Source organism: Salmo salar, chromosome 16, assembly GCF_965601325.2.
Source record: "Salmo salar chromosome 16, fSalSal1, whole genome shotgun sequence".
NCBI classification, from domain to species: Eukaryota; Metazoa; Chordata; class Actinopteri; order Salmoniformes; family Salmonidae; genus Salmo; species Salmo salar.
The window spans coordinates 45,199,418-45,214,875 of NC_138306.1; the positions used below are offsets into that span (position 1 = coordinate 45,199,418).

General features: G+C 42.5%; 1 protein-coding gene across 1 annotated transcript in view; it reads left to right on the forward strand.

Moving 5' to 3' along the window:
• The first annotated feature begins 5,187 nt into the window (after window positions 1-5,187).
• LOC106573963 (WD repeat-containing protein 18) overlaps window positions 5,188-15,458 on the forward strand; it is a 33,023-nt gene continuing 22,752 nt past the window's right edge. Inside the window, exons 1-2 of the mRNA XM_045696672.2 lie at window positions 5,188-5,342; window positions 11,317-11,441. Coding sequence (XP_045552628.2) covers window positions 11,345-11,441 — 97 coding nt within the window. The 5' untranslated portion in view covers window positions 5,188-5,342; window positions 11,317-11,344. The remainder of the gene's footprint in view (window positions 5,343-11,316; window positions 11,442-15,458) is intronic.

Consider the following 15,458-nt stretch of genomic DNA (forward strand, 5'->3'; position numbering starts at 1 on the left):
TACCCGCTGCAGTTTGGTCAATTCAACACGGCACTTTTTGTGACAATTGCACCATCCTTGTATGGGTGAATCTCCACTGTTGGCCTGAAAGGTGGAGAGGTTGTAGAAAACGGGAAAGGGGGGGTCAATGGCATGACCAGTGTGTTTGGGTTGTAAATAATCTGGGGTCTTTCACAGGGACTGTTGTCTGATCCCATGCCTCTTGAGGGACCTCTTTTCTCCTTGTGCGGCTCCTGGTTGCTGTATATTCCCATGAGAGTAGTCAAGTGTAGTGGAGGCTCCTCAGAAGGGAAGGGGAGGACCATCCTCTTCAAGGAATTTAAGAAAAATTTAAATAGTGAAACATTAAAGTTATCCTTTTTAGATACAACTATACTAAATATAGTCACGTCATCAAATAACTGATCAAAACACACTGTTTTGCAATGGTCTACAGTAGCCTCAACAGCACTCTCTAGGGTAGCACCATGGTGTAGCCGAAGGACAGCTATTTTCCGTCCTCCTCTGGGTTTATTGACTCCAATACAAAACCTAGGAGGCTCATGCTTATCATCCCCTTCCTTAGACTTACAAAGTAATTATGACAGGTTGGAGGACGTCCTCCAGAAGTCATCAGAGCTCTTGCAGTATGAACTAACATCTTGTCTACCCAATCAAAGGATCAGAGAATGAATGTAGTATTGAATGTTTAAGCTACATCTAGCTAGCACTGCAGTGCATAAAGTGTGGTGAGTAGTTGACTCAGAGAGAAAGACAATATTTGAACAGTTTTGAACAAATTATTTTCTTCAAGAATTGACGGTTTATTAACGCGTAAGTTCTAGTTTGTTGACTATAACGTTAATATGGTGGCAACGATGTAGGCTGTGTAGCAGTTAGTGGTTATGGTATGAAGGTTTGGCTTGATGAGCTTTTTGTACCTTGTCACAGAACGCTGTTGTGTTGTGCACTGAAGTCCACAAGCGAAGGAAAAAGGTGAGAGGAGGAGAGCGCGTAAATGCGAGAAGGAATTATACAACGAGCAAAATGATGATGCTGTATGTGGCTACTATGAAAGTAAACTGTGTATGCGGGTGATTCTTTCTGACAATTCCGTTGCAAAACATTTCTTAAACAAAAGCAGACGAAATTAAACCGGGAGGGACCTACCTGAATTTGTCCAATTTGTCTCTCGACCTGTGCACCTATGTAATAAATATTAATTTGCAGGCTAGGTTGTAGCAACCTCATGATGGATATAGGGCAAATTCTAGTATCATGTAGTAGCCTAAACCTGTCTGTTACATTGCGACGGGTTAATGGAATATGAATGACCGTCATCCAATATGCTGTAATAGAAATAATGATCCCCCCCCTAATCTTGAACGGCACCAACTGCCACTGGTCAAGTGGGATCCTTTCTGACAGCTTCTCTTCAAGGAGAAAGGAGACCTGTCATGGTTCAGAGTCACAGCCCCTCCGGTTTAGTGCATCTAGACTTACTGTAACATGCTAACCAGGATCTTTCTTCCTCAGCTTTGACAGATCATTTAACACAAGATGGACTTTTGTATTAGGCATGATTTATGGTTTATTTGCAGGATGGACTTCTTTTGTGCCCCAGAAAGTCACGTTTCCATGCATAACCATGTGTGTGTGTCAAGCTGCACCGAATTAATCCAAATTGAGTATGTAACCGACACAACCAACTGGATCAGAGAAGACGTCAATGGATGTTGTTTAGTTTGAGGTTCAAGCTTTGTCCTCTCTTCTCCTTTTTACTTGTCATGAGTTTCACGTCAGGTAAAGAAACTTTCAGAAAAGACTCAATTAAACATGACAGAAATTAATGGGAACATTTTTGCAGAAGAAAGGATCCCCCTCCACTCATTAGAATACCCCATTTCTATTTAAAACCTGATTTTTTTCCCTCATTCTGGCTCTTGCAGTCGTATGAAACTGGGTGTGAGTCACTCCCTGTGCAGGCGGGTTGCCCGTAGGCATCACCCCCCATTATAGATACTTCCTGTCTCCTTTCTCTTCCTCTCACAGTCCTGCAGGAAGTTCAGACCGAGTGCCTCCAAATCTGTGCTTCAATGACCGAGTCTCACTGCTCCATTTATTCTTCATGTATCGATAATTAAAACTCGCACATTTCAGTTTTTCAACCTCCTTACTCTTCATCTCATTTACTTTGTAATTGTGTACAACCCCCCCCCCCCCCCCCCCCCGCGATGCTGGAAATGTTGTGGGTGGCACTTGGATGTATGGCCAAACAAACAATATCCCAGAGGCATCAGGTTTGAGTGGAGAAAAGCCCTCTTCTGTGAAAGAGTGATACAGATACACCCCCCCCCCCCCTCTTTCAGTGACTCATGGTTATAGTTCCAGTCCTCTCACAGGTTATTAATACAACCAATAAGTTAATGTTAGTTAGTCAGTCTGACAGGGAGCATGACAATATTCACAGAAACGGTCATATAGATCTAGACTGCTCCTTTAGTTTTTGTTAGAATTTTTTAGCTACGGTGCAGATTACTTCGTCTAATATTCTGCTATTGGTCAGGGGACTCCACCGCTTATGTTATTTTAATTTTTTAACATAAGTATAGCAATAATTGCTTTGAATGTTGTAGTGGAATGTCTTGACCTCAGGAATAATGGCTTAAAGTCATGAAATAGTCATTGATATGACAAGACTTCTGAGACGGCATATAATTTCATTTATTCATATTGAAGTATGTTTCATGTATGCTTAAAAGACCTGTTGCAAGCTGTAATTATTGAGATAGAAAATTCCCCTGGTCAAGATTCTGTTTGGATACAAGAGTTGCTTGACTTATCTTATTAATGCCTACCGACCCCTTCACTTTGGTCCTGTATCTCTAATCATATCTTATTAGTGTGCTAACGTTCCTCAGATCTTTATTGCTTGCCTTTAAAGGCCCAGTGCAGCCAAAATTAAGTTTTCACTGTGTTTTGTATGACAGATAATGAAAAATAACACTGTGAAAGTGTGAAAAAAATGTATCAGTGTTATTTCCTTATAGTTGCTGGTTGAAAATACAATGTACACAGGACCTTCTAATCAGCCTGTTTGAATGGGCAGGAGTTTTGGCTTGCCTGGTAACCAATTTACTGCCTGGTGATGTCAATAGACCAATAACAAAGAGTTCCAAACCTCTCTGCCAATAACAGCTAGTTTTAAGTTCACCCCTCGCCACACAGACCACTCCCAGACAGTCTTAGCAAAATTCTTCCTTGAGAAACTAAAAAGCAATTTTTGTCAATTTTAATGGAAAACTATCACAGTAGGGTACTTAATTGTTACCTGGAAATTATTTGATATTGATATAAAAATGTCTGCATTGGGCCTTTAAAGATTTTGAAAGCCAAGCCGCTACCCCATTGACTCGCACGCCTTGGACTTCCAACCAGTCTTTAGAAACTTAATTATTTAGGAATGCTGCATCTTAAAGATCAATTGGATAATTAAGATAATTGGAGAGAGAAGAAAGCTTTTATAGCCCTGCTCTGCATTAAATCAATTACATTAACTCTGCATTGTTGCTTTCTATGGTTAAAGTTAAGTCTATAGATGCTGGTGAGTGAAATCACAGCTTTTTACTGCTCCACCATTTCCTCTTCCCTCTGGCTTCCCCCTAGCTCTTAAATTATAATGATCTACCTCATTATGCCGTATTCTTTGTCATTCATTCTAAAGAAATTGCAGATCATCTGTATCTCATTCTATCCTTGTTTTGATTGAGAATGGATATTGTAGTGTTTGCATTTTTCCAGTTTAATCCTCTAAATGTATGAGTTTGTACATCTTTGATAAAGACATCTCTTCCCTCTTTCTGGTTAACATTGCTTGACACTCTTCATGACTGCTTGTCTTGAAAGTGAGCGTTATTGCTTTGGGCCAACTGGATTCCATCACAAATGTTTGATATTTTTCTTTTTTTATGTATTCATTTTTACATAATTTGTCTGAATCCAATAGGGTTGTTGCATATGTGAACATATTGTGGTTTATTTTTTAACAAAGAGTGGGATCACTTTGTATTAAAACTACCTGTATACTGTATTTGGACACTGCACCAACCCCATACATGAACCATCATTTCCCTATAGCAACAACCACATCTCCTGATACAGCTTAAAACGTTTTGTCAATATAATATTGAAACTGCCACCTCTACAGTCAGCATCCAAAAGGTATTAACGCTTCACCAGCATGTCTTTTCCTGCTCCCCTAATTGTGCTGTTTACCCAATTTGGAGAGGGTTATTCATTTCCTAGATAGCTTAACTGTGAATGTGCCTTTGGATCATTGTTTAATAAAGGGGATTTCATACCATAGCTGGGCAGAAGTTCTTATGCATTCTGAGTGAGAGCTGCATTCATTGTGCGGTTTAGTTCCCCCCTTGTTGTCAAAATTGTTCAGCAGGAGATGAGACAGTGAGCCCAGAATTGTCACATTTGGATAAATAGGCCTAGTGACAGACAGACAGGCTGAGAATTATCTTCCCCACTGCGAGCCAGCAGCAACCAGCTGTTTCCTTTTCCTGCAGTGTGAAGGTTTTGAAATGTAATCCTGCCAAGACTTTTTTTGCCATAGAAAATACATCATTTTCTTGCTAAATGGTTCCGGACATCCCTCACGGATTTAAGCACTTGATTTTAACAGTTTAACAGGCTAATGTCACAATTTTGTATTTATTTCATCCTTCATCGGTGGTGGATTAGACTAATTACTGTATTTTTCATTCCACTTCCAACATTTTAGTTAATGGAGTGGTGTGAAATGATACACGATGCTTCCCTCCCACTCAAACCTTCCCTTAATGATTTGAATTTCAGTCGTCTGGCCAGAGTATCAAGCCCAGGCCAGGCTTCTACACAAACAGACAAAATTATTAACTATTAACCAAATCCCTTTCAAGTCCACTTGTCATGTTTAATTGAGTGCCCTCAAAATAGGCAGTATAGAAGTGATGTAATGATTAGAGTTGGTCATAGTCAAGTCCAGCGGTGTCCAGTCCTCCCTTCCTTACTGCATGTCTGACGCAACCGCATCCCTAATTAAAGCAATTAAGTCAATCGATCAAACCATTAAGAGGCTGGACAGGGCCACAAATTCCCTGTCAACTTAATAGAGGAGAGGGGGGAACATGTTAGTGAGTGTACCTGAGACGCAAGCTAATTAGCTCTGGGAATGAAAAACAACTATCAGAAGTCTGAGGTTTGCTTACTCTGATGAACTTCTGTTGACTTCTTTCTTCTGATCTGCAGAGCCTAAGTCGGGATAAGACATTCCAGTCGGACAACAAGGGTAACCAGGTTTTCAAAGGACACAGGTGGGCTGCCTTCAAGGGATCTTCAATTTAATATATGCCATTTAGCAGATACTATTTTCCAAAGCGAACTTAGTCATGCGGCATACATTTTACATATGGGTGGTCCTGGGAATCGAAGGCGCTACCCTGGCGTTGTAGTGTAGTAATATTTGATATGTGTATATGTTTGATATACAGTATATTATATATACATCACATGCGACTTGTAATAAGACAAGCATTTTAATAGGCTAATTGTTATATGACTCAATAAAGATAATTCAAATATACAAGCAAGGATTAGGCAATGAGTTGACGTTGACTAGCAATAATTGGTCTGAGAATTGTATTTATCAAATGCAGATATTTCATTAACATTGTACAATGAATGGATTTACATACAAAGCATGAAGCTTAAGTTACAAAGCATACTTCTTGGCATATACAGTGCATTCGGAAAGTATTCAGACCCCTTGACTTTTTCCATATTTTGTTACATTACAGCCTTATTCTAAAATAGATTAAATCATTATTTTTCCTCGTCAATCTACATGCAATACCCCATAACGACGAAGTGAAAACAATGTTTTAGAAATTTTTGCAAATGTATTAAAATAATCGGATACCTTATTTACATAAGTATTCCAACCCTTTGCTATGAGACTCGAAATTGAGCTCAGGTGCTCCCTGTTTCCATTGATCATCCTTGGGATTTTTCTACAACTTGATTGGATTCCACCTGTGGTAAATTCAATTGATTGGACATGATTTGGAAAGGCACACACGCCTATATAAGGTCCCACAGTTGACAGTGCATGTCCGAGCAAAAACCAAGCCATGAGGTTGAAGGAATTGTCCGTAGAGCGCCGAGACAGGATTGTGTCGAGGCACAGAGCTGGGGAAGGGTACCAAAAATGTCTGCAGCATTGAAGGTCCCCAAGAACACAGTGGCCTCCATCATTCTTAAATGGAAGAAGTTTGGAACCACCAAGACTCTTCCTAGAGCTGGCCGCCCGGCCAAACTGAGCAATCGGGGAGAGGTTCCTTGCTTAGGGAAGTGACCAAGAACCCGATGGTGATGGTTACTCTAACAGAGCTCCGGAGTTCCTCTGTGGAGATGGGAGAACCTTCCAGAAGGACAACCGTCTCTGCAGCACTCCACCAATTAGGCCTTTATGGTAGAGAGGCCAGACGGAAGCCACTCTTCAGTAAAAGGAACATGACAGCCCACTTGGAGTTTTCCAAAAGGCACCTAAAGGACTCTCAGACTATGAGAAACAAGATTCTCTGGTCTGATTTAACTATTTTGCCTGAAAGCCAAGTGTCATATCTGGAGGAAACCTGGCATCATCCCTACAGTGAAGCATGGTGGTGGCAGCATCATGCTGTAGGGATTTCTTTCACCGGCAGGGACTGGGAGACTCGTCAGGATCGAGGGGAAAGATGAACTGAGCAAACTACAGAGAGATTCTTGATGAAAACCTACTCCAGAGCACTCAGGACCTCAGACTGTGGCGAAGGCTCACCTTCCAGCAGGACAACGACCCTAAGCACACAGCCAATACAACGCAGAAGTGGTTTCGGGACAAGTCTCTGAATGTCCGATCGAACATCTGGAGAGATCTGAAAATAGCTGTGCAGCGATGCTCCCCATCCAACCTGACAGAGCTTGAGAGGATCTGCAGAGAAGAAGTTAAAGCTGTCATCAAGGCAAAGGGTGACTACCCATGACTGCATGGCCATGCACGCCTCCAACGTGATCATCAAGTTTGCAGACGACACAAAATTAGTAGGCTTGATCACCAACAACGACTAGACAGCCAATAGGGAGGAGGTGAGGGCACTCGGAGTGTGGTGTCAGGAAAACAACCTCTCACTGAACTTCAACAAAACAAAGGAGATGATCATGGACTTCAGGAAACAGCAGAGGGAGCACCCCCCTATCCACATCGACGGGACAGCAGTGGAGAAGGTGGAAAGTTTTAAGTTCCTCGGCATACACATCACGGACAAACTGAAATGGTCCACAGCGCCTCTTCAACCTCAGGAGGCTGAAGAAATTTTACAGATGCACAATAGAGAGCATCCTGTCGGGTTGTATCACCGCCTGGTTCGGCAACTGCACCGCCCACAACCGCAGGGCTCTCCAGAGGGTGGTGTGTTGCTGCACAACGCATCACCGGGGGAAACTACCTGCCCTCCAAGACACCTACAACACCCGATGTCACAGGAAGGCCAAAAAGATAATCAAGGACAACAACCCCCGAGCCACTACCTGTTCACCCCGCTATCATCCAGAAGGCGAGGTCAGTACAGGTGCATCAAAGCTGGGACCGAGAGACTAAAAAATAGCTTCTATCAAGGCCATCAGACTGTTAAACAGCTAGACTTGAAATCATTGGCCTCTCCAACAAATGGATCACTAGTCACTTTATTAATGCCACTTTAACAATGATGTTTACATATCTTACATTACCCGTATGCATATACTGTATTTTATACCATCTTTTGCATCTCGTCTATGCCGGTCGGTCATGGCCCATCCATATATTTATATGTACATATTCTTATTCCATCCCTTTACTTAGATTTGTGTGTATTAGGTAGTTGTTGTGGAATTGTTAGATTACTTGTTAGATATTACTGCACTGTCGGAACTAGAAGCACAAGCATTTCGCTACATTCGCAATAACATCTGCTAACCATGTGTATGTGACCAATAAAATTTGATTTGACTTTGAAGAATCTGAAATATAAAATATATTTTGATTTGTTTAACACTTTTTTTGGTTACTACATGATTCCATATGTGATAATTTAATAGTTGGTGTCTTCCCTATTATTCTTCAATGTAGAAAATAGTAAAAATAAAGAAAAGCCCTGCAATGAGTAGGTGTGTGCAGACGTTTGACTGGTACTGTATTTGTTCAGACCCTTTACTCAGTACTTTGTTGAAGCATCTTTGGCAGCGATTACAGCCTTGAGTCTTCTTGGGTATGACGCCACAAGCTTGACATCTGTATTTAGGGAGTTTCTCCCATTCTTCTCTGCAGATCCTCTCAAGCTCTGTCAGGTTGGATGGGGAGCATTGCTGCACAGCTATTTTCAGGTCTCTCCAGAGATGTTCGATTGGGTTCAAGTCTGGGCTCTGGCTAGGCCACTTAAGAACATTCAAAGGCTTGTCGCTTTGTCTTTATGGGATATTGTGTGTAGATTGATGAGGGGAAAAAAATATGTAATACATTTTAGAATAAGGCTGTAATGTAACAAAATATTAAAGGGTCTAAATACTGTCTGAATGCACTGTAACCGTCAAACACGTTTTAAATGGGCCTATACTACAACCATTTAAGGAAACAAATATTTATTTACTTTTGTTTTCATGTAGATCAACTTTACCTTTTAGTGGGAGTGTTTACTAATGATTATAAGCAATTGTTTTGCTAACTTAATCTGTCTATTAAACATTCGACATCTCCTCTTTCCAACTGTCTTTTGATGCTGGAGCAGCTAACCTGCTAGATGCGCGGGCGTGTGGAGCGCTATAGGCTATGGCACTTCAGTAAAGAAATTGCTTAACATCTGGAATTTATTTTATACAATGCCCGTTTTCATTGCTTGCTACTTTCTACTACTGGTATAATTTGACACAGAATCTTTTCTTAATCTTTAGACTAATCAACGTTGATGAGGCCCAGTCCTGGCCCATATGCTGCCCTAGGCGAGGCAAAACAAAATGCTGCCCTTCTATCCCTGCAGAATAGTAGCCTATGCTATAGCCTACAGTGTCGGCCGCAATGCACTTTTATGAATGCCCATGTGGTTTTATTCACCTCACACAGTAAGTCAACCATGTCAGTTTTCTTTAACGTCTATTCAAATTATAATAGTTCCGCACAGTATTATGAAATATCTTTCCAACACTCTCCCCCTCGATAATCAGCATCGCTGTTAAATAGGCTGTGGACATGTTGTGTGTATTTATTTATATTTTAATGATTGGCAATTTCATCTTCATAACTGTCTCTCTCGCCTTCATACTTAACTCGTCAATTCATTCATTATCTTATAGCCTACTTTCAGGAAAGGTAGGCCTAGGTTTTTTATACGTTTTAAGGAAAGGGTAAATATTTGCTCTTGTGTCTGACATACACTGGTGGCTTTGAATTGACGGGTGCTTATACAGGGATGTGCATGTGAGATCACCGATTCTCTCTATAGGCCTATATGTACATTCAGAAAGTTTCCTAAATTAGCCTGTCTGGACTCAATCTCTTTAATAACACTACTGTCATGATTTAACATTTTGTAAAAAAAAAAAAAAATAATGATTTCAGTAGCTCAGGCTACCTTATTTCTCTCATTACGGCATCCTCTCTCTTTGAAGAACATGTCAATGCCACTGCCATCGAATGACCACAGCAAGGTTGTGACGTTATTCAAATATTTTGGGAAAACTACTTTTTCACCCATCGTTTGATTAGTTCGAATTTGTTTGAATGGTTTTGTGCGTCGAAATAGAATCTGTATTTAAAAAATATATATATGCAGAAAATCCAAGTGGCTTTGTCGGTGCTTCATGTTTTAATTTTTGCCATGGAAATAAATATTGAAATATCGTCACAGCCCTATTCAAGTGACTGGCAGGGACTGTTTCATGTGGCTTTAACCCTAATTGTTACTGTAAGTAAGAGCGTCTGCTAAATTTAATTTTGCCACTTGACTTGTTTGGTGCTTAATACACTACATGACCAAAATTATGTGGACATCTGCTCGTCGAACATCTCATTCCAAAATCATGGGCATTAATATGGAGTTGGTCTCCCCTTTGCTGCTATAACAGCCTCCACTCTTCTGGGAAGGCTTACCACTAGATGTTGGAACATTGCTGCGGGGACTTGCTTCCATTCAGCCACAAGAGCATTAGTGAGGTTGGGCACTGATGTTGGGCGATTAGGTCTGGCTCGCAGTCGGCGTTCCAATTCATCCCAAAGGTGTTCGATGGGGTTGAGGTCAGGGCTCTGTGCAGGCCAGTCAAGTTCTTCCACACCAATCTCGACAAACCATTTGTGTATGGACCTCACTTTGTGCATGGGTGGATTGTCATGCCAAAACAGGAAAGGGCCATCCACAAAGTTGGAAGTACAGAATCGTCTAGAATGTCATTGTGTGCTGTAGCATTAAGATTTCCCTTCACTGGAACTAAGGAGCCTAGCCCAAACCATGAAAAACATCCCCAGACCATTATTCCTCCTCCACCAAACTTCACAGTTGGCACTATGCTTTGGGGTAGGTAGCGTTCTCCTGCCATCTATCAAACCCAGCTTCAGCCGTCGAACTGCCAGATGGTGAAGCATGATTCATCACTCCAGAGTCCAATGACGGCAATCTTTGCACCATGCAAGCCGACACTTGGCATTGCGAATGGTGGTCTTAGGCCTCTGTGCGGCTGCTCAGTTTTATACACATCAGCAACGGGTGTGGCTGAAATAGCCGAATCCACTAATTTGAAGGGGTGTCCACATACTTTTGTGTGTATATATAGTGTATGTCCCTGTTTTGGTACCGTACCTGGAATGTGCATACATAGTAATTAGGTTGCCTGTAATGTGTGAACAGAAGCAAGATAACAATGCTGGAACTATGCTGTAAGAAAACGGGTTTAGGGAGGAAAGTGCTAGGTTTTTTTCTTCCAGCAATGGCTTTTGTCCTCCCTTGTGATGTAACTGGACTAAAGCCTTGAGACGCATGCCATTTGTAGGGAAACTAACAATAGCATTTAAGAAATCAGGAGAAAGTATCCGATCACAACTGGAGAAATAAAAAATCTGATATAACGCACTTGATGAAATTGAGATTTTGTGTGACTAGATTACATCCATTATTTACTTGGTTAATAATGGAAAAGCTTAGACAAATGTTGATCCCCAAACATGATGTTTGAGAAACCTATTTTATTAAGTGGTGATCTCCCTTTCCACTCAACCCTCCACAGGAAGCTAGTGACCTGTCTGTCTGTGTCTATGGACGGCACTCTCCTCCTCTCGGGCTCCCACGAAGAGACCATACGACTGTGGGACATCCAAAGCAAGCAGAGCATCCGCAGCATCAACCACAAAGGTAAGCTTGAAAGACCTCTCGTCTCAACAAACCCTTGTCTCACCTCAGTGGTCCAAACCCATCTCTTCAGTTCAGCCGTTGAGACATTGATTTCTCCCCCAATGGGATGCATGAGATAACGAGCTGCAGTAGTTCCAGTCTTTGGGTTTTGGTCACTCGTTATATAGACTTTTCAGGATTGGGCGAAAGCGGTGCTTAAATGTCTTCGCTTCGAGTACTTCGTGCATTTGCCCACACGGATCGGAAGGGGAGGGGGATTTGGCTCAGTTTCCTTTTGCGAGGGTGGAGACTTTGTAAACTGCTGGAACTCTCAATTTCTAACACGTATAGAACCAGAAGTTAAACACACATCTGACCAAATGATGCAAGATTTTACTTCTGGGTTGACCAAGATTATACATCACCCTGCCCCCCGGGCCGTGTTAGAAAACCTTTCCACTGTTGCCCTTCCTTGAGGTCATGGAGTGTACGGTTTGACATGCATGCCCTTTGGCCTGTACTATGCTCCAGGTGCCGGCTTTGTCTGCTCGTGCTCGCCGTCTCTCTTACTGGGCGCCAACGGCAGACGCCAAACTCAATTCCCTTCTTTCTCTATGCTTTGGGTTCGCTTGGGCTGTTGTGTAGTGGCACGCTGATGCGTTTATTTATGTTTGCTCTTAATGTTACTTAGTGAAACAGATATAGAGGGCTTGCAGTTGCGTCACAAATCACCTGACAACCGCGCCATGTTGGAAGTCTGTTGGAAGCAGATCTACTAAGCTAATTGTTAGAAGAATGAAGATAATGTATTCAAAGGTACAGTTAATGCCTATAAGGGAGCTGAGCTCTCAAAGTAGAGAGTTGTTTTTTCCCCCGTGGAGTTACCATCACATTGAGGCGTCTGGTCTTTCTATGGGCCACAGCACCCACTCAATGCGAAGGTGGAGTCCCTTTCTGTTCATTAAATGCTTTTAGAGAACTGGGATTTGGTTGCATCACTGGGCAGGTTGCGAACTCATTTTGTTTTAATAGGATGTTTCTGTTTATTCAGCCACTTTGGCTGTCTATCAGTTTTGGCCGGAACGAGGAAGTAACGACGTTCAACAGCACTTTTATTGAACTGTCTTCTGGGATAGCTAAACGGAACCATGGCCTTGCCAGATCTTTTTTGGCAGTGCAATCTCTTGTTGTTTAGGCTTGGAGCTTGGTGTTATTTACCTCTGTCCAGTTTGTAGGTTTGCGTCATTATAAGGCAGTCACCTGACTTTCTAAAGAGAAGGCTGAGAGGGTCATGCTGGGTGTTGATCAGCAGTTTAATTTACAGGGTTTATTTATTAAACACACAAAAACACACATTTCACTCACACAGCTGGAAAGGCACACCCCCCACTGCTGACCACCATCTGCAAAGCCTCAGAGCTGATCAACACTGCTCTGCAACTGAAATGATTGGGCTGTCAGAAAACACCCCTAGCCCAGAGAGCTGTTTTCAGGTAATAATCTAACAGTATATCAAGTCAAGAAGCAGCAGATGAGTATTGAAATGTGAGAATGAATCTAATGATTTGGGTTTTAGCATGCCATTGTTGTGAGGATGTTCAATGCAGGCCTCGCTAAAGAAGACAGGAATTTATTTGTTAAGCGATAATGCACTGCTTATGTGCATTCCACTCCTGTCATGCTAAACATTTTTGGCACATGACACGGAGTACAAGGACTGGAATGTTAGCGCTAAACAGAGACTGGCGACCAGGCTTATAATTAGGCTAGATAAAGTTCAACATCAACAACCTATTTATTTTATGTCATTTGCTATGTGGTTTTTCAGTCCTCCATTATTTAAATATTACAATGTAAACTTAATTGAAAATAATCTTTAATGACATCATCAAATTTGGACTATTCAACAACCCCAGTAGCAAAACAAGAGAAAACCACAAACTTTAGACTGCAGTCTATTTTCATACAGTAAATAAATAGCCCGTAACACTTGCACCAGTCAACTATGAACAACTGTGAACACAACCACCACGCTCAAATGTATAGATGGATGTCAACTCTGTCTCCCCCAAGGTTGTCTATGCTCCGTGGGCTGCATTCTGTGTCAGAGGCTCTCAACCTCTCTCCAGACGTCCTCCCAGCCCCCATCTTGTCAGTGAAGAGGGCCAGTGCAGCCTGTAATTGAGTCATCAGAAGGTCCAGGGCACCCCTCCCAAGCTCTAGCCCAGTTTCCCCAGCTCTGTTCTGGGAGAGCAAATGCAGTTATTGGCCCTCTGAAGGCCTGCCTGATCATGGAGGCAATAAAAAAAACATTCACAGCCCTTTTGCTCTAAGCTCCGCGGCTCGACCGGCACAAATTGGAAGAGCAGTGGTAGAAAATCAGAGTCACTGACAAGTGACTGGAAGTTTATGGAATGGTGGCTTTGATAACAAGGCTGTTGAAGAAATTAGGTGTGCGGTCAATGTGCTTTAAACTAACTTCAGTTCAAATTATTTAGCATTTGGCTTATTTAACAGATCATACCAGTCCCCCATAAACGTTTTTGTCTATTAAACTCAGGAAGAAAAAAAAGTCCTCTCACTGTCAACTGCGTTTATTTTCAGCAAACTTAACGTGTAAATATTTGTATGACCATAACAAAATTCAACAACTGAGACAAACTGGAGAAGTTCCACAGACATGTGACTAACAGACATTTAATAATGTGTCCCTGAACAAAGGGGGGTAAAAATCAAAAGTAACAGTCAGTATCTGGTGTGGCCACTAGCTGCATTAAATACAGCAGTGCATCTCCTCCTCATGGAATGCACCAGATTTTCCAGTTCTTGCTGTGAGATTTTACCCCACTCTTCCGCCAAGGCACCTGCAAGTTCCCGGACATTTCTGGGGGGAATGGCCCTAGCCCTCACCCTCCGATACAACAGGTCCCAGACGTGCTCAATGGGATTGAGATACGGGCTCTTCGCTGGCCATGGCAGAACACTGACATTCCTGTCTTGCAGGAAATCACGCACAGAACGAGCAGTATGGCTGGTGGCATTGTCATGCTGGGGGGTCATGTCAGGATGAGCCTGCAGGAAGGGTACCACATGAGGGAGGAGGATGTCTTCCCTGTAACGCACAGCGTTGAGATTGCCTGCAATGAGAACAAGCTCAGTCCGATGATGCTGTGACACCGCCCCAGACCATGACGGATCCTCCACCTCCAAATTGATCCCACTCCAGAGTACAGCCTCGGTGTAACGCTCATTCCTTCGACGATAAACGCGAATCGGACCATCACACCTGGTGAGACAAAACCGCGACTCATCAGTGAAGAGCACTTTTTTCCAGTCCTCTCTGGTCCAGCGACGGTGGGTTTGTGCCCATAGGCGACGCTGTTGCCGGTGATGTCTGGTGAGGACCAGACATCAGGCCTACAAGCCCTCAGTCCAGCCTCTCTCAGCCTAATGCAGACAGTCTGAGCACTGATGGAGGGATTGTGCGTTCCTGGTGTAACTCGGGCAGTTTTTGTTGCCATCCTGTACCTGTCCCGCAGGGGTGATGTTTGGATTTACCGATCCTGTGCAGGTGTTGTTACACGTGGTCTGCCACTGCGAGGACAATCAGCTGTCTCTCCTGTCTCCCTGTAGTGCTGTCTTACAGGCTGACTACACTGCTCACGTCACGTGCGTGAGCGTCGCAAAATACATTTGGAAATCTATACTATTAAATTATTGCACCCACACTGCTCGCGCGCACGAGCAACGAGCGTCTGCGTTTCCAGGGGCTAAAATAGAAGTCCGTTCTATTTGTGACACAGATCACGCTGCAAGTCCTGCCTCCCCCATCTCCTCATTGGTTTATAGAAGCGGGTACCCACGTGCCATCTCCTCATTGGTTATACCCACGTGGGTGACTGAAAGATGAACGAGGTCAGTGGCGGTAATGCACCTAATTTATGAAAGTTGCCAATCGCAATGTAAAGTCAAGAGAAGATTATATTTTTTTATTATTAATATTATGTATATTATTATTAGTAGTATTATTATCTATAT